Source organism: Entelurus aequoreus, linkage group LG16 (genome assembly GCF_033978785.1).
Source record: "Entelurus aequoreus isolate RoL-2023_Sb linkage group LG16, RoL_Eaeq_v1.1, whole genome shotgun sequence".
Taxonomy (NCBI): domain Eukaryota; kingdom Metazoa; phylum Chordata; class Actinopteri; order Syngnathiformes; family Syngnathidae; genus Entelurus; species Entelurus aequoreus.
In genome coordinates, this window is record NC_084746.1 from 277782 (window position 1) to 304846 (window position 27065).

The 27065-nt window shown below is 43.4% G+C and overlaps 1 protein-coding gene across 6 annotated transcripts in view; it reads left to right on the forward strand.

Annotated features, from left to right (window-relative positions):
- LOC133631474 (liprin-beta-2-like) overlaps positions 1–26556 on the forward strand; it is a 126809-nt gene extending 100253 nt beyond the window's left edge. For 4 of the 6 annotated variants that reach the window (XM_062023689.1, XM_062023692.1, XM_062023694.1 and 1 more), the window contains 10 exons: positions 8623–8776; positions 9027–9146; positions 10445–10595; positions 11374–11485; positions 12869–12957; positions 15022–15144; positions 24061–24186; positions 24776–24964; positions 25583–25741; positions 25816–26556. In XM_062023689.1, coding sequence (XP_061879673.1) covers positions 8623–8776; positions 9027–9146; positions 10445–10595; positions 11374–11485; positions 12869–12957; positions 15022–15144; positions 24061–24186; positions 24776–24964; positions 25583–25741; positions 25816–25863 — 1271 coding nt within the window. In that variant the 3' untranslated portion in view covers positions 25864–26556. Of the gene's footprint in view, positions 1–8613; positions 8777–9026; positions 9147–10444; positions 10596–11373; positions 11486–12868; positions 12958–15021; positions 15145–24060; positions 24187–24775; positions 24965–25582; positions 25742–25815 lie in introns of all 6 variants that reach the window. The other 2 variants (XM_062023691.1, XM_062023690.1) reach the window with 1 other exon arrangement.
- The last annotated feature ends 509 nt before the right edge of the window (positions 26557–27065 follow it).

The following is a 27065-nucleotide window of genomic DNA, read 5'->3' on the forward strand; positions in this document are numbered from 1 at the left end:
CTGACAGACCACAGTACGTGTGACTGCAGGACCGTGTCTGCCAGGCTGCTCAGCAACACCAGGGGCCCCGCAGGGCACAGTCCTCTCCCCCTTCCTCTTCACCATCTCTTCACCATTCTATCAACCTTCTCCCCCTCCTCTTCACCATCTACACCTCTCCCCCTTCTCTTCACCATCTACACCTCTCCCTCTCCCCTTCCTTCCCATCTACACCACTCCCCTCATCACCAACTACACCTTCCTCTTCACCATCTAACCTCCCCCTTCCTCTTACACCATCTACACCTCTCCCCCCTTCCTCTTCACCATCTACACCTCTCCCCCTTCCTCTTCACCATCTACACCTGTGCTCCCCCTTCCTCTTCACCATCTACACCTCTCCCCCTTCCTCTTCACCATCTACACCTCTCCCCCTTCCTCTTCACCATCTACACCTCTCCCCCTTCCTCTTCACCATCTACACTTGTGCTCCCCCTTCCTCTTCACCATCTACACCTCTCCCCCTTCCTCTTCACCATCTACACTTGTGCTCCCCCTTCCTCTTCACCATCTACACCTCTCCCCCTTCCTCTTCACCATCTACACCTCTCCCCCTTCCTCTTCACCATCTACACCTCTCCCCCTTCCTCTTCACCATCTACACCTCTCCCCCTTCCTCTTCACCATCTACACCTCTCCCCCTTCCTCTTCACCATCTACACCTCTCCCCCTTCCTCTTCACCATCTACACCTCTCCCCCTTCCTCTTCACCATCTACACCTCTCCCCCTTCCTTTTCACCATCTACACCTCTCCCCCTTCCTCTTCACCATCTACACCTCTCCCCCTTCCTCTTCACCATCTACACCTGTGCTCCCCCTTCCTCTTCACCATCTACACCTCTCCCCCTTCCTCTTCACCATCTACACCTCTCCCCCTTCCTCTTCACCATCTACACCTCTCCCCCTTCCTCTTCACCATCTACACCTCTCCCCCTTCCTTTTCACCATCTACACCTCTCCCCCTTCCTCTTCACCATCTACACCTCTCCCCCTTCCTCTTCACCATCTACAACTCTCCCCCTTCCTCTTCACCATCTACACCTCTCCCCCTTCCTCTTCACCATCTACACCTCTCCCCCTTCCTCTTCACCATCTACACCTCTCCCCCTTCCTCTTCACCATCTACACCTCTCCCCCTTCCTTTTCACCATCTACACCTCTCCCCCTTCCTCTTCACCATCTACACCTCTCCCCCTTCCTCTTCACCATCTACACCTCTCCCCCTTCCTCTTCACCATATACACCTCTCCCCCTTCATCTACACCTCTCCCCCTTCCTCTTCACCATCTACACCTCTCCCCCTTCCTTTTCACCATCTACACCTCTCCCCCTTCCTCTTCACCATCTACACCTCTCCCCCTTCCTCTTCACCATCTACACCTCTCCCCCTTCCTCTTCACCATCTACACCTCTCCCCCTTCCTCTTCACCATCTACACCTCTCCCCCTTCATCTACACCTCTCCCCCTTCCTCTTCACCATCTACACCTCTCCCCCTTCCTCTTCACCATCTACACCTCTCCCCCTTCCTCTTCACCATCTACACCTCTCCCCCTTCCTCTTCCCCATCTACACCTCTCCCCCTTCCTCTTCACCATCTACACCTCTCCCCCTTCCTCTTCACCATCTACACCTCTCCCCCTTCCTCGTCACCATCTACACCTGTGCTCCCCAACCTTTTTGTAAACGCTTGAAAATTTGTCCCAGGGGGGGAGTTTATTTTTATTTTTATTTATTTATTTATTTGTCCCTGATTGCACCCCTCACCTGTCCCTGGTTGCACCCCTCACCTGTCCCTGATTGCACCCCTCACCTGTCCCTGGTTGCACCCCTCACCTGTCCCTGATTGCACCCCTCACCTGTCCCTGATTGCACCCCTCACCTGTCCCTGGTTGCACCCCTCGCCTGTCCCTGGTTGCACCCCTCACCTGTCCCTGATTGCACCCCTCACCTGTCCATGATTGCACCCCTCACCTGTCCCTGATTGCACCCCTCACCTGTCCCTGGTTGCACCCCTCGCCTGTCCCTGATTGCACCCCTCACCTGTCCCTGATTGCACCCCTCGCCTGTCCCTGATTGCACCCCTCACCTGTCCCTGGTTGCACCCCTCACCTGTCCCTGATTGTACCCCTCGCCTGTCCCTGGTTGCACCCCTCACCTGTCCCTCATTGCACCCCTCACCTGTCCCTGATTGCACCCCTCACCTGTCCCTGATTGCACCCCTCACCTGTCCCTCGTTGCACCCCTCACCTGTCCCTGATTGCACCCCTCGCCTGTCCCTGGTTGCACCCCTCACCTGTCCCTGATTGCACCCCTCGCCTGTCCCTGGTTGCACCCCTCACCTGTCCCTGATTGCACCCCTCGCCTGTCCCTGGTTGCACCCCTCACCTGTCCCTGATTGCACCCCTCGCCTGTCCCTGGTTGCACCCCTCACCTGTCCCTCATTGCACCCCTCACCTGTCCCTGATTGCACCCCTCGCCTGTCCCTGGTTGCACCCCTCACCTGTCCCTCATTGCACCCCTCACCTGTCCCTGATTGCACCCCTCACCTGTCCCTGGTTGCACCCCTCACCTGTCCCTGATTGTACCCCTCGCCTGTCCCTGGTTGCACCCCTCACCTGTCCCTCATTGCACCCCTCACCTGTCCCTGATTGCACCCCTCACCTGTCCCTGATTGCACCCCTCACCTGTCCCTCATTGCACCCCTCACCTGTCCCTGATTGCACCCCTCGCCTGTCCCTGGTTGCACCCCTCACCTGTCCCTGATTGCACCCCTCACCTGTCCCTGATTGCACCCCTCACCTGTCCCTGATTGCACCCCTCACCTGTCCCTGATTGCACCCCTCGCCTGTCCCTGGTTGCACCTGGTTGCAGTTGCCAATCAGGCGGTTATTCATGCCAGCCTCGCCTGTCCCTCAAAGCTGGATGATTGATTATTGTTAGAGAGCCTGTGTTGTATACATGATTGATTATTGTTAGAGAGCCTGTGTTGTATACATGATTGATTATTGTTAGAGAGCCTGTGTTGTATACATGATTGATTATTGTTAGAGAGCCTGTGTTGTATACATGATTGATTATTGTTTGAGAGCCTGTGTTGTATACATGATTGATTATTGTTAGAGAGCCTGTGTTGTATACATGATTGATTATTGTTTGAGAGCCTGTGTTGTATACATGATTGATTATTGTTTGAGAGCCTGTGTTGTATACATGATTGATTATTGTTTGAGAGCCTGTGTTGTATACATGATTGATTATTGTTTGAGAGCCTGTGTTGTATACATGATTGATTATTGTTAGAGAGCCTGTGTTGTATACATGATTGATTATTGTTTGAGAGCCTGTGTTGTATACATGATTGATTATTGTTAGAGAGCCTGTGTTGTATACATGATTGATTATTGTTTGAGAGCCTGTGTTGTATACATGATTGATTATTGTTAGAGAGCCTGTGTTGTATACATGATTGATTATTGTTTGAGAGCCTGTGTTGTATACATGATTGATTATTGTTGGAGAGCCTGTGTTGTATACATGATTGATTATTGTTGGAGAGCCTGTGTTGTATACATGATTGATTATTGTTAGAGAGCCTGTGTTGTATACATGATTGATTATTGTTGGAGAGCCTGTGTTGTATACATGATTGATTATTGTTAGAGAGCCTGTGTTGTATACATGATTGCTTCTCCTCTGTTAAATATATTCAAATCCTCTTACCTGCATCTTGGGGTCACAAATACCGCAGCCATGCTAGTTCCCAACATACAGTTTTTAAAAAAAGACATTTTCTGAGATTTTGAATTGAATGTTTTGATGATCTGTAAGCAGCAAACATCAACATGATATTTGTGTTGCATGCTATGTCATTATTTGACGTTGACCTTGTAGATCTAAACAAACCTTGTATTGCACGCTATATTTTCTAGGTAGATGACAAAGTTTATTACTTTTTCAAAATGTTACATTCTTGTATAATTTCCACGTTTTATTTTGATAAATTCTACAGAAAATATTTTTTTAATTTTATTTTTAAAAGTTTTTTCTATGCTGTGTGCCTTGTAAGACCTCACTGTTGGCTTTGTAGGTCACGTTAGCTCCAAACTGAACAACAATTGATGCTAATCCATCCTTTTCTTATTGTTTTATCCAAATAAACATTGATAGGAGAACTGATAAGGAACCGAATCGTTGAGCAGAATCAAAAGTGGAATCGGAACCAAACAGATTTTATCGATTCACATCTCTACACAAAATATTGTGACACAAAATATAACACAAATAATTGTGACACGGAATATAGTGACACAACAAATTGTGACATGAAACATCATAACACAAAACATGGTAACATAAAATATTATGAATGAAATGCCTTCCGCTCGATTGTAGCTGAGATAGGCTCCAGCGCCCCACGCGACTCCCAAGGGAATAAGCGGTAGAAAATGGATGGAAGGATGGACATTGAAACACAAAACATTGTGTTTTCAACAAATGTGACATCGTAACACAAAACATCTAACAGGAAACATTGTGACAAAGAAAATGCTGTGACATGAAATGTCACAACACAAAACCTTTGTAGACCAAACATGGGAACACAAAACCTTTGTAGACCAAACATGGGAACACAAAACCTTTGTAGACCAAACATGGGAACACAAAACCTTTGTAGACCAAACATGGGAACACAAAACCTTTGTAGACCAAACATGGGAACACAAAACCTTTGTAGACCAAACATGGGAACACAAAACCTTTGTAGACCAAACATGGGAACACAAAACATTGTCACAACAAACATCAGAAAACACAATTCAACACAAAACAAGGACACACATAAGTTACTGCAAAAGGTGGTAACACAACATGGTGGTGTGTGTAGAGCTGGAGATGGCTGACGTGTCGGAGGTTCCATCCCACTAAATGTGTGCTCAGGTGATCTTATGTGAAACATCACATGACCCTACATGATCCCACATGATCCTACATGATCCTCCATGATCCTACATGATCCCACATGATCCTACATGATCCTACATGATCCCACATGATCCCACATGATCCTACATGATCCTCCATGATCCTACATGATCCCACTTGACCCTACATGATCCTACATGATCCCACATGATCCTACATGATCCTACATGATCCTACATGATCCCACATGATCCCACATGATCCCACATGATCCTACATGATCCCACATGATCCCACATGATCCCACATGATCCCACATGATCCCACATGATCCTACATGATCCCACATGATCCCACATGATCATACATGATCCCACATGATCCCACATGACCCTACATGATCCTACATGATCCCACATGATCCCACATGATCCTACATGATCCCACATGACCCTACATGATCCTACATGATCCCACATGATTCTACATGATCCCACATGATCCCACATGATCCTACATGATCCCACATGACCCTACATGATCCTACATGATCCCACATGATCCTACATGATCCCACATGATTCTACATGATCCCACATGATCCTACATGATCCCACATGATCCCACATGATCCCACATGATCCTACATGATCCTACATGATCCCACATGATCCTACATGATCCCACATGATCCCACATGACCCTACATGATCCTACATGATCCCACATGATTCTACATGATCCCACATGATCCCACATGATCCTACATGATCCCACATGATCCTACATGATCCTACATGATCCCACATGATTCTACATGATCCCACATGATCCTACATGATCCCACATGATCCCACATGATCCTACATGATCCTACATGATCCTACATGATCCCACATGATCCTACATGATCCCACATGATCCCACATGATCCTACATGATCCTACATGATCCTAAATGATCCTACATGATCCCACATGATCCTACATGATCCTACATGATCCCACAGGATCCTACATGATCCCACATGATCCCACATGACCCTACATGATCCTACATGATCCTAAATGATCCTACATGATCCCACATGATCCTACATGATCCCACATGATCCTACATGATCCCACATGATACTAAATGATCCTACATGATCCCACATGATCCTACATGATCCCACATGATCCTACATGATCCCACATGATCCTACATGATCCCACATGATCCCACATGACCCTACATGATCCTAAATGATCCTACATGATCCCACATGATCCTACATGATCCCACATCATCCTACATGATCCCACATGATACTAAATGATCCTACATGATCCCACATGATCCTACATGATCCTAAATGATCCTACAAGCTCATAAGATGGCATGTAGCAGAATAAATCACATGTATAAATATTGGACAAAACCACACATAATAATAATAATTATACTGTATTTTCCGGACTATAAGGCGCACCTAAAGTCCTTTGTTTTTCTCCAAACTCGACAGTGCGCCTCGTAGCCTGGTGCACCTAATGTAAGGAATACGTTTGGTGGAACTTACCCACCTGGAAGCTATTTTATTTGGTACATGGTGTATTGGTGTACCCCGCCTTCCGCCCGAATGCAGCTGAGATAGGCTCCAGCACCCCCCGCCACCCCGAAAGGGACAAGCTGTAGAAAATGGATGGGATGGATGGACATGGTGTAATGATAAGTGTGACCAGTAGATGGCAGTCAAACATAAGAGATATGTGTAGACTGCAATATGTTGGCAATATGACTCAAGTAAACAACACCAACATTTGATATGTTCCATTGAAAATATAGAACATTACACACGGCGCTCAAACATCCATCAAAATGTTTGAGTAGGACTTTGGTAAGCTATGAAGCCACACCACTTGAAGGATTGTCGGCGAAATAAATATAGGAGTTGGGAGAGTGGCCGTGCCAGCAACCTGAGAGTTCCTGGTTCAATCCCCACCTTCTACCAACCTAGTCACGTCTGTTGTGTCCTTGAGCAAGACACTTCACCCTTGCTCCTGATGGGTGGTGGTTAGGGCCTTGCATGGCATTCAGTGTGTGAATGTGGAAATAGTGTCAAAGCGCTTTGAGTACCTTGAAGGTAGAAAAGTATAACCCATGTAGCATATATTATGCTGTGTGTAGAAGGTAAGACATTATCTATCATTTTGTTTCACAATATTATGCAAAAGCAACTTTTCTTACTTTCTGGTACCTGCTGATCTGTATTTGGGATCTGCATAAATCCTGAAAAATTGTGCGCATCCACCTTTGTAGTCGGTGTCGACACCGTAGTGATAATCTTCTTCTTTTTCTCTATCTTCTTGTTATGTGACATTCATGTTGTCATTTCTAATATAAAGTAGTGTCAAGTTCTTACTTATATGTGTCAGTAAACTCACCATGAAAGCACTAAAACATACCGGTGTAGTGACTTTACATTATTCACCCAAGGAACTTGACTTATTAGAGAGTTCCAGTCCTGGGACACATTTCGGGTGTTGTTGTTGCACTAGTGAGCCCCGGATGAGGAGATGCTGCTCCGTTATTGATTGAAGTGAAGTGTGAATGTCATTAAAACAGTTAGCGCCATCTTTTGACACTTCTTCCACTCCCGTCCTTGCACGCTACACCGCTACAACAAAGATGACGCTGTCCAAGTGGAGGCACGTAGATAAGATCTGAAGAGACTGTCAGAAAGTGAGTTGAAGATGATAAGTAAAACATCATCTATGCAACATTTTGAAGCAGCATTACATGTTATGTAGACCACAAGGAAGTCTTTTACCTTTAGAAAATAATCATAATAATAATATGACTCCTTTAATGCGCCTTATAATCCGGTGTGCCTAATATATGAACAAAAATACACCATTCATTGGCAGTGGGCCTTATATTCCGGTGTAAATAGGGTAATAATGAAGTTAAAGAAAGTGAGGATGTAGTAGAATTTCTGACCTTTGACCTATATTGCATGTCTATCAAGAATGTACGCTCATTTAATTTCTCTTCTATTCTGTGCCAGTGGGACAAAGGTGAATATGGAGTTGTGCCAACCTGTCTACAGAATGTTTAGAATTTCCAAATATGACTAAGAGATACAAGGTTGTTTTGGAACAGACAAAACCAGAACAAAACAATCATGACGCATTAGATAACAAACAATGACGCACAAGAGACATATAAAAAATGGCAGAAGACCGGAACTCGACAGTGATTTTGGCTTGTGTGTGTCTTGTTTACTCCGGAGTAACATGTGGTCTGTCTGCACGGCCAACTTCATTCAACCTGCTCTTCTGATAATGGGTAAATACATGTGTTGTACTAAACTACTTTTGTTGCCTGTTTAAGCTTCGGACAATCCACTACAAGGACAAACATTGTAATGATCCTGCAGGAGTTTATGTTCATGTTTTAGCAAGACAAAATAAAGTTGACCTCTGACTCAGGCTGCAACTCCAACATAAACTTTGCAGGCTTGACTCAAATCTTTGCTTTCTTCTCACTTCTCACTCACCTGGATCCTGCACCTGCCTGGTCCTGGTGGGTATTTCTCCTTTGTGGCCAGAAGGTTTGTTGTCAGGACGCACAAAACATCTACTCTTCTTCTTCCTGCTGTGACAGGACATGCAGAGAAGATGGATGAGTCCCAGCAGTCCTTCCTGTCCACTGAGAGGGACTCCAGCCAGCAGTCCTTCCTGTCCACTGAGAGGGACTCCAGCCAGCAGTCCGCCATGTCAGCAGAAAGCAGGAAGAGTCACCGAGGCATCAAGAAACTGTGGGGCTTGTAAGTCCTGGTCCTGATGGCAGTCCTCCATCTTTCAGTCCCTCCAGGATATTTCCTTCTTGCAATCACAGCAACTCACTCCAATTCAACCAACTTTATTGAATGCCTGCAACTTCCCCGCATATTTCAGCCCATAAACAATTCAATTAGTCTCTGAGTGACACTCAAACATCAACAGAAAAGCCTGCAAAATCCTGGGAGGATTTAAGGTCAACTTTTTTACCTTTTGTTGTCTTTGTCTCGTCTTCAGCATCCGTCGCAGTCAGTCAGGTAGTCCGGTCCAGGTCCATGACCCCAACCTTGGAGACTTTAAGCGGGGAAACATCAGAGCCAGCGCTGGACCAAGACTGGCACCTTCAGTTAATATGCGGTATGTGTATATATATATATATATATATATATATATATATATATATATATATATATATATATATATATATATATATATATATATATATATATATATATTGTATGTCCCACTAACTTATCCAATCCACTTTATTTATACAGCAGGTTTAAAAAACAACAATAGAAGTTTGCCAAAGTGCTGAGTCAGTACTATCAAACATTTGACTATTAAGAAGAATAAATACATAAATTACATCAGAGAAAATAAAAAAGAGTGAAACCACACAACTGTCATGCTGGTTTAAAAGCCAAAGAGTGAAAATATGTTTTAAGATGTGACTTAAAAGTCATTAAAGAGGGAATTGTCCAAATAGTAAGAGGGATTTTGTTCCAAAGTTTTGGTGCCCCAGCAGAAAATGCACCATCACCTCTGGATTGTAATGCACCATCACCTCTGGATTGTAAAGGACAAGAAGAAACTGATCAGCTGACCTTGTGAGGGTGTTTTAAGATGTGGTGTGAGGGTGTACACTTTGCAAATGTCCGACATATCTTGTGGTGCTAATATTACCCTTAAGAGATTTGAAAAGTCAAATGAACTTAGAAGTACAAATCATGAAACATAATGTACACATCATGATATACATGAAACATAATGATATACATGAAACATAATGATGTACATGAAACATAATGATATACATGAAACATAATGATATACATGAAACATAATGATGTACATGAAACATAATGATATACATGAAACATAATGTACACATCATGATATACATGAAACATAATGATATACATGAAACATAATGATATACATGAAACATAATGATATACATGAAACATAATGATGTACATGAAACATAATGATATACATGAAACATAATGTACACATCATGATATACATGAAACATAATGATATACATGAAACATAATGATATACATGAAACATAATGATATACATGAAACATAATGATGTACATGAAACATAATGATATACATGAAACAATGATATACATGAAACATAATGATGTACATGAAACATAATGTACTCATCATGATATACATGAAACATAATGTACACATAATGATATACATGAAACATAATGATGTACATGAAACATAATGTACTCATCATGATATACATGAAACATAATGTACACATAATGATATATATGAAACATAATGTACTCATCATGATATTACAAAGTGTTTAGAAAGTGTTGAAAAGCAGCAGCAGAAAAAAAGACAGAAATGTTTAGCAATAATTGAAGAATAAAAATATGATTGATGTATTTATTTATTGTTCAGAGACTTGAAGGTTCCTTTTTCCAAGTGGAGCTCAGAGCAGACGTGTGATTGGCTGGAAGATATTGGACTGAGTCAGTACGTCACGCTCGCTCGCCATTGGATCACCTCTGCTCAAACTCTACTGGCAGCCACGCCACATGAGCTGCACAAGGTACACACACACACACACACACACACACACACACACACACACACACACACACACACACACACACACATGTGCACAGCCAGTGTCACAGTCATCTTTGTCAAGCATGTTAATAGTTGTACTTCTACATGTCTCACCTGTCTTACTGCTGCCTGTCTACTTGTCATTTAGTAACACCTGTCTTACTGCTGCCTGTCTACTTGTCATTTAGTAACACCTGTCTTACTGCTGCCTGTCTACTTGTCATTTAGTAACACCTGTCTTACTGCTGCCTGTCTACTTGTCATTTAGTAACACCTGTCTTACTGCTGCCTGTCTACTTGTCATTTAGTAACACCTGTCTTACTGCTGCCTGTCTACTTGTCATTTAGTAACACCTGTCTTACTGCTGCCTGTCTACTTGTCATTTAGTAACACCTGTCTTACTGCTGCCTGTCTACTTGTCATTTAGTAACACCTGTCTTACTGCTGCCTGTCTACTTGTCATTTAGTAACACCTGTCTTACTGCTGCCTGTCTACTTGTCATTTAGTAACACCTGTCTTACTGCTGCCTGTCTACTTGTCATTTAGTAACACCTGTCTTACTGCTGCCTGTCTACTTGTCATTTAGTAACACCTGTCTCTTTACTTCTAGCTTCTTTTAGTTCCGCCTTCAACAAGTCTTCTTCTGTTGTGTGACTTTGTTTGGAATGATTGTTGATGTTGAGTGGGAGTAGATGCAGTCATATGGAACAGCTGACTGAGAGTCCAAACATGTCCTCCCCTTCTTGGTTTTTCTAGGAAATGGGGATGAAGAATCCATTGCATAGGAAGAAACTCCAGCTGGCCATGAAGGCTTTGACTAGCAAGCAGCACGAGAAGTCTGCTGAGTTGGATTACATCTGGGTCACTCGTATGTATTCCAACACTAAATATGACACCATGAAGCCAGCAGTAACAGCAAAGTAGAAAAGTACAAAAGCAGTGAAGTTGTCACGTTGTGTAAATGCTAAATAAAAAGAGAATACAACAAATCCTTTTCAACTTATATTCAATTGAATAGACTGCAAAGACAAGATATTTCATGTTCACACTGACAAACTTTCTTATTTTTTGCAAATATTAGCTCATTTGGAATTTGATGCCTGCAACATGTTTCAAAAAAGCTGGCACAAGTGGCAAAAAAGAGTGATAAAGTTGAGGAATGCTCATCAAACACTTATTTGGAACATCCCACAGGTGAACAGGCTAATTGGGAACAGGTGGGTGCCATGATTGGGTATAAAAGCAGCTTCCATGAAATGCTCAGTCATTCACAAACAAGGATGGGGCGAGGGTCACCACTTTGTCAACAAATGCCTGAGCAAATTGTTGAACAGTTTAAGAACAACCTTTCTCAAGCAGCTATTGCAAGGAATTGAGGGATTTCACCATCTACGCTCCGTAATATCATCAAAAGGTTCAGAGGATCTGGAGAAATCACTGCACGTAAGCCATGATATTACACACCTTGGATCCCTCAGGCGCTACTGCATCAAAAAGCCACATCAGTGTGTAAAGGATATCACCACATGGGCTCAGGAACACTTCAGAAACCCACTGTCAGTAACTACAGTTGGTCGCTACATCTGTGAGTGCAAGTTAAAACTCTACTATGTAAAGCCAAAGCCATTTATCAACAACACCCAGGAAAAAACCAAGTGGCCAAGACATGGGTAACTTACACATCTGTGAAGGCACCATTAATGCTGAAAGGTACATACAGCTTTTGGAGCAACATATGTTGTTATCATGGACGCCCCTGCTTATTTCAGCAAGACAATGCCAAGCCACGTGTTACATCAACGTGGCTTCATAGTAAAAGAGTGCGGGTACTAGACTGGCCTGCCTGTAGTCCAGACATAGAAAATGTGTGGCGTCTAAAATATGAGAAGGGAGACTGTTGAACAACTTAAGCTGTACATCAAGCAAGAATGGTAAAGAATTCCACTTCAAAAATGTGTCTCCTCACTTCCCAAACCTTTACTGAGTGTTGTTAAAAGGAAAGGCCATGTAACACAGTGGTGAACATGCCCTTTTTTGCAATGTGTTGCTGACATTACATTCTAACTTCATGATTTGCAAAAAATAAAATGAAGTTTGTCAGTGTGAACATGAAATATCTTGTCTTTGCAGTCTATTCTATTGAATATAAGTTGAAAAGGATTTGTTGTATTCTCTTTTTATTTAGCATTTACACAACGTGACAACTTCACTGCTTTTGTACTTTGTACTTGTAACATGTGACGTTCCAAAGGATGGCTGGATGACATCGGACTGCCTCAGTATAAAGATCAATTTAGTGAAGCAAGAGTGGATGGACACATGCTGCAATACCTCACTGTGGTGAGACACACAACACTACACAATCTCTTGTGCAGTGTAGTTACACAACATGACATGAAGTGGTGTGGTGTACTTACACAACATGACATGAAGTGGTGTGGTGTACTTACACAACATGACATGAAGTGGTGTGGTGTAGTTACACAACATGACATGAAGTGGTGTGGTGTAGTTACACAACATGAAATGAAGTGGTGTGGTGAGACACACAACACTACACAATCTCTTGTGCGGTGTAGTTACACAACATGACATGAAGTGGTGTGGTGTACTTACACAACATGACATGAAGTGGCGTGGTGTAGTTACACAACATGACATGAAGTGGTGTGGTGTAGTTACACAACATGACATGAAGTGGTGTGGTGTAGTTACACAACATGAAATGAAGTGGTGCGGTGTAGTTACACAACATGACATGAAGTGGTGTGGTGTAGTTACACAACATGACATGAAGTGGTGTGGTGTAGTTACACAACATGACATGAAGTGGTGTGGTGTAGTTACACAACATGACATGAAGTGGTGTGGTGTACTTACACAACTTGACATGAAGTGGTGTGGTGTAGTTACACAACATGACATGTGTTGTGTGGTGTAGTTACACAACATGACATGAAGTGGTGTGGTGTACTTACACAACATGACATGAAGTTGTGTGGTGTACTTACACAACTTGACATGAAGTGGTGTGGTGTAGTTACACAACATGACATGTGTTGTGTGGTGTAGTTACACAACATGACATGAAGTGGTGTGGTGTAGTTACACAACATGACATGAAGTGGTGTGGTGTAGTTACACAACATGACATGAAGTGGTGTGGTGTAGTTACACAACATGACATGAAGTGGTGTGGTGTAGTTACACAACATGACATGAAGTGGTGTGGTGTACTTACACAACTTGACATGAAGTGGTGTGGTGTAGTTACACAACATGACATGTGTTGTGTGGTGTAGTTACACAACATGACATGAAGTGGTGTGGTGTACTTACACAACATGACATGAAGTTGTGTGGTGTACTTACACAACTTGACATGAAGTGGTGTGGTGTAGTTACACAACATGACATGTGTTGTGTGGTGTAGTTACACAACATGACATGAAGTGGTGTGGTGTAGTTACACAACATGACGTGTGTTGTGTGGTGTAGTTACACAACATGACATGAAGTGGTGTGGTGTAGTTACACAACATGACATGAAGTGGTGTGGTGTAGTTACACAACATGACATGTGTTGTGTGGTGTAGTTACACAACATGACATGAGTTGTGTGGTGTAGTTACACAACATGACATGTGTTGTGTGGTGTAGTTACACAACATGACATGAAGTGGTGTGGTGTAGTTACACAACATGATATGTGTTGTGTGGTGTAGTTACACAACATGACATGAAGTGGTGTGGTGTAGTTACACAACATGACATGTGTTGTGTGGTGTAGTTACACAACATGACATGAAGTGGTGTGTTGTAGTTACACAACATGACATGTGTTGTGTGGTGTAGTTACACAACATGACATGAGTTGTGTGTTGTAGTTACACAACATGACATGTGTTGTGTGTTGTAGTTACACAACATGACATGTGTTGTGTGGTGTAGTTACACAACATGAAATGAAGTGGTGTGGTGTAGTTACACAACATGACATGTGTTGTGTGTTGTAGTTACACAACATGACATGAAGTGGTGTGGTGTAGTTACACAACATGACATGTGTTGTGTGGTGTAGTTACACAACATGACATGAAGTGGTGTGATGTAATTACACAACATGACATGTGTTGTGTGGTGTAGTTACACAACATGACATGTGTTGTGTGGTGTAGTTACACAACATGACATGAAGTGGTGTGGTGTAGTTACACAACATGACATGTGTTGTGTGGTGTAGTTACACAACATGACATGAGTTGTGTGGTGTAGTTACACAACATGACATGTGTTGTGTGTTGTAGTTACACAACATGACATGAAGTGGTGTGGTGTAGTTACACAACATGACATGAAGTGGTGTGTTGTAGTTACACAACATGACATGAGTTGTGTGTTCAGAATGATCTGCACGTCCTGAAAGTGAGCAGCCAGCTGCATCATGTGAGCATCAAGTGTGCCATCCATGTTCTGCACCTGCACAAGTTCCACCCCTTGTGTCTGAAGCGCCGACCCAGCAGCGAGGTCAGTGTTTAATATTCTTGCCTGTATGACATTGTGCCATGTTGAGTGACCCCAGGAGGCAGAGACCAAAGACACGTGCAGGCAAAACAAGTCTTTCAGGATTAGCACAGATTGATGCTGGCAAGAAGGCCAGCTGTTGTGCTAAAGTGCTAACTTGTCCTGGGCGAGGTTCAACGGGGGCCTGGTTGGTGTCATCTGGATGGTCCAGGTGAGCCAGGTGACACCTGGACGTACATGCACACAGGTTGATGTCATCTGGATGGTCCAGGTGAGCCAGGTGACACCTGGACGTACATGCACACAGGTTGATGTCATCTGGATGGTCCAGGTGAGCCAGGGTCAGCCAGGTGACACCTGGACGTACATGCACACAGGTTGATGTCATCTGGATGGTCCAGGTGAGCCAGGAACTTTAGTTATTAGAGAGTTCCGGTCACGGGACACATTCCGGGTGTTGTTGTTGCACTAGTGAGCCACGGATGAGGAGATGCTGCTCCATTATTGATTGAAGTAAAGTGTGAATGTCATTAAAACAGTTAGCGCCATCTTTTGACACTTCTTCCACTCCCGTCCTTGCACGCTACACCAAAGATGACGCTGTCCAAGTGGAGGCATGTAGATAAGAGCGTCCACAAAAGGGTGCATCCTGAAGAGACTGTCAGAAAGTGAGTTGAAGAAGAAGCAGCATCACATGTTGTGTAGACCACAAGGAAGTCTTTTACATTCAGAAAATAATCATAATAATATGACTTATAATCCAGTGTGCCTTTTATATGAAAAAAGATCAAAAATAGACTATTGATCGGCAGTGAGCCTTATAATCCGGTGCGCCCTCCGGTCTGGAAAATAGTGTACTCTGGGAGTTAAAGAAAGTATATTTGATAGAAGAGAGACTGAAGCATCGCATTGAGGAATTTCTGCGGACTCACAGCAACTAAACATGAATGTAAGCTTGCAGTGCATCAGCACCTTGTCAAGAAGGATGAAAGTCCAGCACAAAATCCTGGAGGAACAAACTTTAGTAGAGGATCCCTCCCAACCTTCCAGACCTGTAACGGAAAGGAAGATCCCTCCCAACCTTCCAGACCTGTAACGGAAAGGAAGATCCCTCCCAACCTTCCAGACCTGTAACGGAAAGGAAGATCCCTCCCAACCTTCCAGACCTGTGACGGAAAGGAAGATCCCTCCCAACCTTCCAGACCTGTAACGGAAAGGAAGATCCCTCCCAACCTTCCAGACCTGTAACGGAAAGGAAGATCCTCCCAACCTTCCAGACCTGTAACGGAAAGGAAGATCCCTCCCAACCTTCCAGACCTGTAACGGAAAGGAAGATCCCTCCCAACCTTCCAGACCTGTAACGGAAAGGAAGATCCCTCCCAACCTTCCAGACCTGTAACGGAAAGGAAGATCCCTCCCAACCTTCCAGACCTGTAACAGAAAGGAAGATTCCTCCCAACCTTCCAGACCTGTAACGGAAAGGAAGATCCCTCCCAACCTTCCAGACCTGTAACAGAAAGGAAGATCCCTCCCAACCTTCCAGACCTGTAACGGAAAGGAAGATCCCTCCCAACCTTCCAGACCTGTAACAGAAAGGAAGATCCCTCCCAACCTTCCAGACCTGTAACAGAAAGGAAGATCCCTCCCAACCTTCCAGACCTGTAACGGAAAGGAAGATCCCTCCCAACCTTCCAGACCTGTAACAGAAAGGAAGATCCCTCCCAACCTTCCAGACCTGTAACGGAAAGGAAGATCCCTCCGAACCTTCCAGACCTGTAACGGAAAGGAAGATCCCTCCCAACCTTCCAGACCTGTAACAGAAAGGAAGATCCCTCCCAACCTTCCAGACCTGTAACGGAAAGGAAGATCCCTCCCAACCTTCCAGACCTGTAACGGAAAGGAAGATCCCTCCCAACTTTCCAGACCTGTAACGGAAAGGAAGATCCCTCCCAACCTTCCAGACCTGTAACAGAAAGGAAGATCCCTCCCAACCTTCCAGACCTGTAACAGAAAGGAAGATCCCTCCCAACCTTCCAGACCTGTAACAGAAAGGAAGATCCCTCCCAACCTTCCAGACCTGTAACAGAAAGGAAGATCCCTCCCAACCTTCCAGACCTGTAACAGAAAGGAAGATCCCTCCCAACCTTCCAGACCTGTAACGGAAAGGAAGATCCCTCCCAACCTTCCAGACCTGTAACAGAAAGGAAGATCCCTCCCAACCTTCCAGACCTGTAACGGAAAGGAAGATCCCTCCCAACCTTCCAGACCTGTAACGGAAAGGAAGATCCCTCCCAACTTTCCAGACCTGTAACGGAAAGGAAGATCCCTCCCAACCTTCCAGACCTGTAACAGAAAGGAAGATCCCTCCCAACCTTCCAGACCTGTAACAGAAAGGAAGATCCCTCCCAACCTTCCAGACCTGTAACGGAAAGGAAGATCCCTCCCAACCTTCCAGACCTGTAACAGAAAGGAAGATCCCTCCCAACCTTCCAGACCTGTAACGGAAAGGAAGATCCCTCCCAACCTTCCAGACCTGTAACGGAAAGGAAGATCCCTCCCAACTTTCCAGACCTGTAACGGAAAGGAAGATCCCTCCCAACCTTCCAGACCTGTAACAGAAAGGAAGATCCCTCCCAACCTTCCAGACCTGTAACAGAAAGGAAGATCCCTCCCAACCTTCCAGACCTGTAACAGAAAGGAAGATCCCTCCCAACCTTCCAGACCTGTAACAGAAAGGAAGATCCCTCCCAACCTTCCAGACCTGTAACGGAAAGGAAGATCCCTCCCAACCTTCCAGACCTGTAACAGAAATGAAGCTTCCCGTGAACACGAAGAGTCCTGCTGCTGCAGACCAGGAGCTGTTAATGCTGACTTCAGCACAAACTACACACATCATTTACCACAACAGAAAAGAGGAAAAAGGTGCTAGAAAAGTTATTACCCAAACTTTTTTTAGGAGGCAACAGAGATCAAGCACCTCATTCAAGGAGACAGCCCACAAAACCATAGAAGAAGACCTCTGGAGTCAAAATGGAGGGCAATAGCTAAGTTGCAAGCTGAATCACAAATGTATTATTTTTATTGTAATGCTTACAATATTTCATGTTTTCATCAGTAATTCATCCATAAATGTGCAACCAAGTCAATATTGATGCTGAATACAAAGTTGATGGTACTAAAGTCAATATTGATGCTGAATACAAAGTTGATGGTACTAAAGTCAATATTGATGCTGAATACAAAGTTGATGGTACTAAAGTCAATATTGATGCTGAATACAAAGTTGATGGTACTAAAGTCAATAATCAATCAATCAATCAATCAATGTTTATTTATATAGCCCTAAATCACAAGTGTCTCAAAGGGCTGTACAAGCCACAACGACATCCTCGGTACAGAGCCCACATACGGGCAAGGAAAAACTCACCCCAGTGGGACGTCGGTGAATGACTATGAGAAACCTTGGAGAGGACCGCATATGTGGGTAACCCCCCCCCTCTAGGGGAGACCGAAAGCAACGGATGTCGAGTGGGTCTGACATAACATTGTGAAAGTCCAGTCCACAGTGGATCCAACACATCAGCGGGAGTCCAGTCCACAGCGGGGCCAACAGGAAACCATCCCGAGCGGAGACGGGTCAGCAGCGCAGAGATGTCCCCAACCGATGCACAGGCTAGTGGTCCACCCGGGGTCCCGGCTCTGGACAGCCAGCACTTCATCCATGGCCACCGGACCTATGCAACTCCCCCTCGCAAGGGACAGGGGAGAAGAGGAGAGAAGAAAAGAAACGGCAGATCAACTGGTCTAAAAAAGGGGGGGTCTATTTAAAGGCTAGATTATACAAATGAGTTTTAAGATGGGACTTAAATGCTTCTACTGAGGTAGCATCTCTAACTGTTACCGGGAGGGCATTCCAGAGTACTGGAGCCCGAATAGAAAACGCTCTATAGCCCGCAGACTTTTTTTTGGCTCTGGGAATCACTAATAAGCCGGAGTTCTTTGAACGCAGATTTCTTGTCGGGACATATGGTACAATACAATCGGCGAGATAGGCTGGAGCTAAACCGTGTAATATTTTATACGTAAGTAGTAAAACCTTAAAGTCGCATCTTAAGTGCACAGGAAGCCAGTGCAAGTGAGCCAGTATAGGTATATATATATATATATATGTATATAAAGGTATATACAGTATAGGCGTAATATGATCAAACTTTCTTGTTTTTGTCAAAAGCCTTGCAGCCGCATTTTGTACCAACTGTAATCTTTTAATGCTAGACATAGGGAGGCCCGAAAATAATACGTTACAGTAATCGAGACGAGACGTAACGAACGCATGAATAATGATCTCAGCGTCGCTAGTGGACAAGATGGAACGAATTTTAGCGATATTACGGAGATGAAAGAAGGCCGTTTTAGTAACACTCTTAATGTGTGACTCAAACGAGAGAGTTGGGTGGAAGATAATACCCAGATTCTTTACCGAGTCTCCTTGTTTAATTGTTTGGTTGTCAAATGTTAAGGTGGTATTATTAAATAGATGTTGGTGTCTAGCAGGACCGATAATCAGCATTTCCGTTTTCTTAGCGTTGAGTTGCAAAAAGTTAGCGGACATCCATTGTTTAATTTCATTAAGACACGCCTCCAGCTGACTACAGTCCGGCGTGTTGGTCAGCTTTAGGGGCATGTAGAGTTGAGTGTCATCAGCATAACAGTGAAAGCTAACACCGTACTTGCGTATGATGTCACCCAGCGGCAGCATGTAAATACTAAAGAGTGCAGGGCCAAGAACCGAACCCTGGGGAACTCCGCACGTTACCTTGACATAGTCCGAGGTCACATTGTTATGGGAGACGCACTGCATCCTGTCAGTAAGATAAGAGTTAAACCAAGACAAGGCTAAGTCTGACATACCAATACGTGTTTTGATACGCTCTAATAAAATATTATGATCGACGGTATCGAAAGCGGCGCTAAGATCAAGAAGCAGCAACATAGATGACGCATCAGAATCCATCGTTAGCAATAGATCATTAGTCATTTTTGCGAGGGCTGTCTCCGTAGAGTGATTTGCCCTGAAACCGGATTGAAAAGGTTCACAGAGATTGTTAGTCACTAAGTGTTCATTTAGCTGCTGTGCAACAGTTTTTTCGAGAATTTTGGAAATAAACGGAAGGTGGGAGACCGGTCGGTAGTTTACCATGAGGTCAGGATCGAGGTTAGGTCTTTTGAGCAGAGGATGAATAACCGCTTTTTTGAATGCTAGGGGAACAGTGCCGGAGGAAAGTGATAAGTTTATAATATTTAACACTGATGGACCTAATAATACAAACAGTTCCTTGATAAGTTTCCCAGGAAGTGGGTCAAGTAAACATGTTGTTTGTTTTATCCCACTTACACGCTGTAATAATTCCTCTAATGTTATTTCATCAAAAATAGAGAGACTATTTTGGAGGGCAGTGTCCGTCGTATATACAGTCGTATTTGTGTTAATAGAGCCCAGTTGTAGCTGGGATGCGTTGTCTTTAATCTCCTTTCTAATGAGTTCAATTTTCTTATTAAAGAAATTCATAAAATCATCTGCCGAGTGGGTGGAGCTACTGGGAGGAGTCCCTTGTTGGGTTAGCGATGCTACTGTACTAAACAGAAATTTAGGATCGTTTTTGTTGAGGCGGATGAGATTTGAGTAGTATTTAGCTTTAGCTAAGGTAAGCATGCGTTTATAAGTTATTAAACTATCACTCCATGCTTGATGGAAAACCTCAAGTTTAGTCGCGCGCCATTTGCGTTCCAGTTTTCTACATGATAATTTATGAGCTCTAATTTCTTCTGTAAACCATGGGGTGCGCCTTTTAGGGGCCCTTTTTTGCTTTAGCGGTGCTATACTATCAATAATTTCGCGCAAGGCATCGTCAAAGTTGTTAGTGAGTTTATCAATAGAGCCGACATAATTTGGGAATGGTGCTATTACCGAAGGCAGTAGGTCAGCAAGAGTCATCGTTGTGGCAGCATTAATGTTGCGGCCGCTATAGCAGTTATTATTATTATTAGCTTGTTGACAAAGAGTCAAAACTTCAAATTTTATAAGGTAATGATCGGACATTACTTTAGTATATGGAAGTATCATAACTTTGGAGGTGGTGACACCCCTGACAAGCACTAGATCTATTGTATTACCGTTGCGATGCGTGGGTTCATGTATTATTTGTGTAAGACCACAGCTATCAATTATGGTTTGGAGCGCCACGCACTGAGGGTCCGATGGGGTATTCATATGGATATTAAAGTCCCCCATTATGATTATATTGTCGGCGTGCGTCACTAGATCAGCAACGAACTCTGAGAATTCACTGATAAAGTCCGAATAGGGCCCAGGGGGGCGGTAGATAACAGCCAGGTCGAGAGGTAGCGGTGTGACAGACCTCATAGTAAGCACCTCAAACGATTTATATTTATTATTTAGGTTAGGGGTAAGGTTGAAATTTTCATTGTATATTAGTGCGACACCCCCTCCCCTTTTAAGAGGGCGGGCAACATGCGCATTCGTATAGTTAGGAGGAGATGCCTCATTGAGCGCAAAAAATTCGTCCGGTTTGAGCCAGGTTTCGCTAAGACCAATGACGTTAAGATTGTTGTCTCTAATGACCTCATTAACCAATAACGCCTTGGGAGACAATGATCTTATGTTTAAAAAGCCCATATTATAGGTATTGGGCTGTTTTGACGAGTTTTTGTTAAGATTATCCGTAGTGGCAATATTAACAATGTTGCGTTTATTATGCGTAGTGCACTTTAAATAGTTTCGACCATATCTAGGAATTGATATGACGGGAATTTTCCGATTGTTTGCTTGGTGCTGCAATAGACTGGACATATCATAATTTGCCACCTCAGTAGAATGCATGTCCACCTCTGACACAGACACAACAGAAAAAACATTATGTGAATTGTGTATTATTCTAAGAGAATTGCTATGCGTACATGGATTATCCAGCCTGGCGCTGGCTAGTTCTAGCTTAACTGACTCCTCACCCGGACTAACAGACATTGTAATTGCCTGTGACCGGGCTTGCTCTAGTGTAGTCAGTCAAGTGGGACTTAAATAGTAGTCTATGTTTCTAGACAGGATGATGGCGCCTTCCTGGTTAGGGTGAAGGCCGTCTCTCATCAGCAAGCCTGGTTTGCCCCAGAAAGAGGGCCAGTTATCAATAAACGTTAGTCCCTGCGTCCTACAGTAGCTAGCCAACCACTTGTTAAGCGAGACTAATCTGCTATATCTCTCATCATTGCCTCTCGCAGGCAGGGGGCCAGAGACAATTACTCGATGCCTGGACATCTTTCTGGCGAGATCACAAGTCCTGGCTATGTTTCTCTTTGTAATCTCTGACTGTCTCATTCTAGTGTCATTGGAGCCAACGTGTACAACTATATTCGCATAATTAGTGGTGCGATTAGCCTGTCGTACGTGTTTACTAGGCCTGTTGCGAGTTAGCTCCCTAAGATTAGCTTCAATGTCAGGTGCTCTGGCCCCGGGGATACACTTTATTGTGGCTGGTTTGCTAAGCTTTATGTTTCGGGTGATGGAGTCCCCTATAACTAAGGTGTGGTGCCCGGTAGACTGGGGTGTAGGACTAGCTAAAGAGCTAAATCTATTATGCGTCTCAACCGGTACACCGTAGCTTGTAGGCCGCTTAGGACTGCTACAAGCTGGGCTAGTTAGCTCGCTACAGCTAACGCTAGCAGATGTGTCCGCAACATCTAAAGTTACGACATTACTCTGCTCTAACTGGCGGACACGGCCCTCTAGCAGAGCCAACCTCTCCGTGAGTATGGTGCAAGACGCGCAGGAAGCCATTACTCACAGTGTTTTCTGTCACCGAGTGAAGTTCCTGCTGTCCTCAGGGAAGTGGTCGCGGTCTGTAGGAGTAGCTTCTTACTGACCGGCGCTGCCTTTCTCCGCGCTAGCTTAGCAGCTAGCTAGCTGAGGAAAGGGTGGTGGGACAGAGATCGGGTGATTTGCAAGTTAAATAGTACCACTAAAAATGTTTGAGAAGTGATAAAGAAAGCTGTAGAACAATTAAAAGCACACAGATAGAGCGCTACTTAGCTTTTTCGCAACAGCGACAGACGGCGAGCAGTCACGCACGGTGAACCGTCATCTACAGCCTTTAGTCACTACACGTTGCTTGGGGCGATGAATGACGAATCCTTCCGAGCAAAAAAACGCTACGGACGCTAATTTCCGGTTTACGGCCTCAAAACAGGAAGTAGATTTTCAACAAATGATGCTGAATACAAAGTTGATGGTACTAAAGTCAATATTGATGCTGAATACAAAGTTGATGGTACTAAAGTCAATATTGATGCTGAATATAAAGTTGATGGTACTAAAGTCAATATTGATGCTGAATACAAAGTTGATGGTACTAAAGTCAATATTGATGCTGAATACAAAGTTGATGGTACTAAAGTCAATATTGATGCTGAATACAAAGTTGATGGTACTAAAGTCAATAATGATGCTGAATACAAAGTTGATGGTACTAAAGTCAATATTGATGCTGAATACAAAGTTGATGGTACTAAAGTCAATATTGATGCTGAATACAAAGTTGATGGTACTAAAGTCAATATTGATGCTGAATACAAAGTTGATGGTACTAAAGTCAATATTGATGCTGAATACAAAGTTGATGGTACTAAAGTCAATATTGATGCTGAATACAAAGTTGATGGTACTAAAGTCAATATTGATGCTGAATACAAAGTTGATGGTACTAAAGTCAATATTGATGCTGAATACAAAGTTGATGGTACTAAAGTCAATATTGATGCTGAATACAAAGTTGATGGTACTAAAGTCAATATTGATGCTGAATACAAAGTTGATGGTACTAAAGTCATTATTGATGTGTGGTTCAGAAGCAGTTGAGTCACAGTGAGGTGACCCAGTGGTCCAACCACAGAGTCATGGAGTGGCTGAGATCTGTGGACCTGGCAGAGTACGCCCCAAACCTGCGTGGCAGTGGAGTTCATGGAGGTCTGATAGTAAGTATGAATGATTGTCATGGAGGTCTGATAGTAAGTATGAATGATTGTCATGGAGGTCTGATAGTAAGTATGAATGATTGTCGTGGAGGTCTGATAGTAAGTATGAATGATTGTCATGGAGGTCTGATAGTAAGTATGAATGATTGTCGTGGAGGTCTGATAGTAAGTATGAATGATTGTCATGGAGGTCTGATAGTAAGTATGAATGATTGTCATGGAGGTCTGATAGTAAGTATGAATGATTGTCATGGAGGTCTGATAGTAAGTATGAATGATTGTCATGGAGGTCTGATAGTAAGTATGAATGATTGTCATGGAGGTCTGATAGTAAGTATGAATGATTGTCATGGAGGTCTGATAGTAAGTATGAATGATTGTCATGGAGGTCTGATAGTAAGTATGAATGATTGTCATGGAGGTCTGATAGTAAGTATGAATGTTTGTCATGGAGGTCTGATAGTAAGTATGAATGATTGTCATGGAGGTCTGATAGTAAGTATGAATGATTGTCGTGGAGGTCTGATAGTAATTATGAATGTTAGCTTGTCGCTTCCATCAACTTCCTCCATTGTCTCTTGTGAAAAAGATGGTGGAGCCTCGCTTCAACGCCGACACGCTGGCCACGCTGCTGAACATCCCGCCTCACAAAACACTGCTCAGACGTCACCTCAGCAGCAACTTCAACAACCTGCTGGGGAGACACGCCCAGCAGGAGAAGCGACAATACGCCGAAGCCGCTGACCACTCGCCACTCAACATTACCGCCAAGATCAAGGTAACACACAACAAAAACACTTTTTTTACCTCAATGAAGATAACATGCATGTTACATCATTATACAATAGACATCAAACTCATGTTTTTATGAAACAATAAACATAACATTCATGTTTTTATGATGCAATAAACATAACATTCATGTTTTTATGAAACAATAAACATAACATTCATGTTTTTATGAAACAATAAACATAACATTCATGTTTTTATGATGCAATAAACATAACATTCATGTTTTTATGAAACAATAAACATAACATTCATGTTTTTATGAAACAATAAACATAACATTCATGTTTTTATGAAACAATAAACATAACATTCATGTTTTTATGATGCAATAAACATAACATTCATGTTTTTATGATGCAATAAACATAACATTCATGTTTTTATGATGCAATAAACATAACATTCATGTTTTTATGATGCAATAAACATAACATTCATGTTTTTATGAAACAATAAACATAACATTCATGTTTTTATGAAACAGTAAACATAACATTCATGTTTTCATGATGCAATAAACATAAAAAGCAGCCAGCCAGTAAAAGATCAAGTTTACCACAAAGATTTATGTTTTTTTCCTGGGTTATTTTTTGTGTTGCAGCCAAAAAAGTTGGTCTTTTCCAACTTGGCTCACTTGCGGAGGAGGCGGCCAGAAGAGTCCAAGGACTACGTTTGTCCCGTGGAGTCTGGTGGGCCTCAGGACGGATGCACATCAGTGAACCAGATCCACATCCTGGATCCTGATGAGTCCACAGACCAGGTGTGTGGCCGACGCCCACATGACATTTAGGTCATCAATAGCAGCCAATCACAGCTTCCTTACTTTGCTTGCAGTCTTTCCTTCATCCTCCTGAAGCCCACCAGTGTGACGTGGACCAGTGATGTCCAACCCTCATCATTACCTTCTCCTGAAGCCCACCTGTGGACCAGTGATGTCCAACCCTCATCATTACCTTCTCCTGAAGCCCACCCATGGACCAGTGATGTCCAACCCTCATCATTACCTTCTCCTGAAGCCCACCAGTGTGACGTGGACCAGTGATGTCCAACCCTCATCATTACCTTCTCCTGAAGCCCACCTGTGGACCAGTGATGTCCAACCCTCATCATTACCTTCTCCTGAAGCCCACCTGTGGACCAGTGATGTCCAACCCTCATCATTACCTTCTCCTGAAGCCCACCTGTGGACCAGTGATGTCCAACCCTCATCATTACCTTCTCCTGAAGCCCACCTGTGGACCAGTGATGTCCAACCCTCATCATTACCTTCTCCTGAAGTCCACCTGTGGACCAGTGATGTCCAACCCTCATCATTAAATGTTCCTTAGCAAAACAAGAGTAATACTTCCATTTTTACTTAATACACTTCCACTTGGAATACTGTTGCAGTGTTTAATTTATTTCTTTTGTGTTCTATTTGGTTTTTGGACATTCTATACTAAAGGTAGTAACATTTTGTTTATAATAAACACAATGTGTGTCAAATGTACTTCATTCTTGAAATATACTTTAACTTACTAGTGTACAAATCAATTTGATTGATTGATTGATTGATTGAGAACATGCAACATGCAAATAAAGATTTTCATTGTACTACAAGTACTTCCAAGTATTGTTTCAAGTGTAGTCACGCTCCATTGTTGGTCTGAGTTATGAGGCACTGAAGTAGTCTTCAAGTTGCTGCGTCTGACTCCACAGGGAAAACGTGGACTGGATTTCCAGTCTAGTAATGCACTGATGGAATGGACTGGATGGGATAATAAGTGCTGACAAAGAGTCTTCAAATGATTCATAGTCATAGTGAATAATGACAGAATGTATTATTATTTAGGGCAGCACGGTCGCACAGGGGTTGTGCATGTGCCTCGCAATAAGGTCCTGGGTTCGATCCCCGGGCTCGGGATATTTCTGTGTGGAGTTTGCATGTTCTCCCCGTGACTGCCTGGGTTCTACTCCGGCTTCCTCCCACCTCCAAAGACATGCACCTGGGGATAGGCCCCTCCCACCTCCAAAGACATGCACCTGGTAGGTTGATTGGCAACACTAAATGGTCCCTAGTGTGTGAATGTTGTCTGTGATGAGGT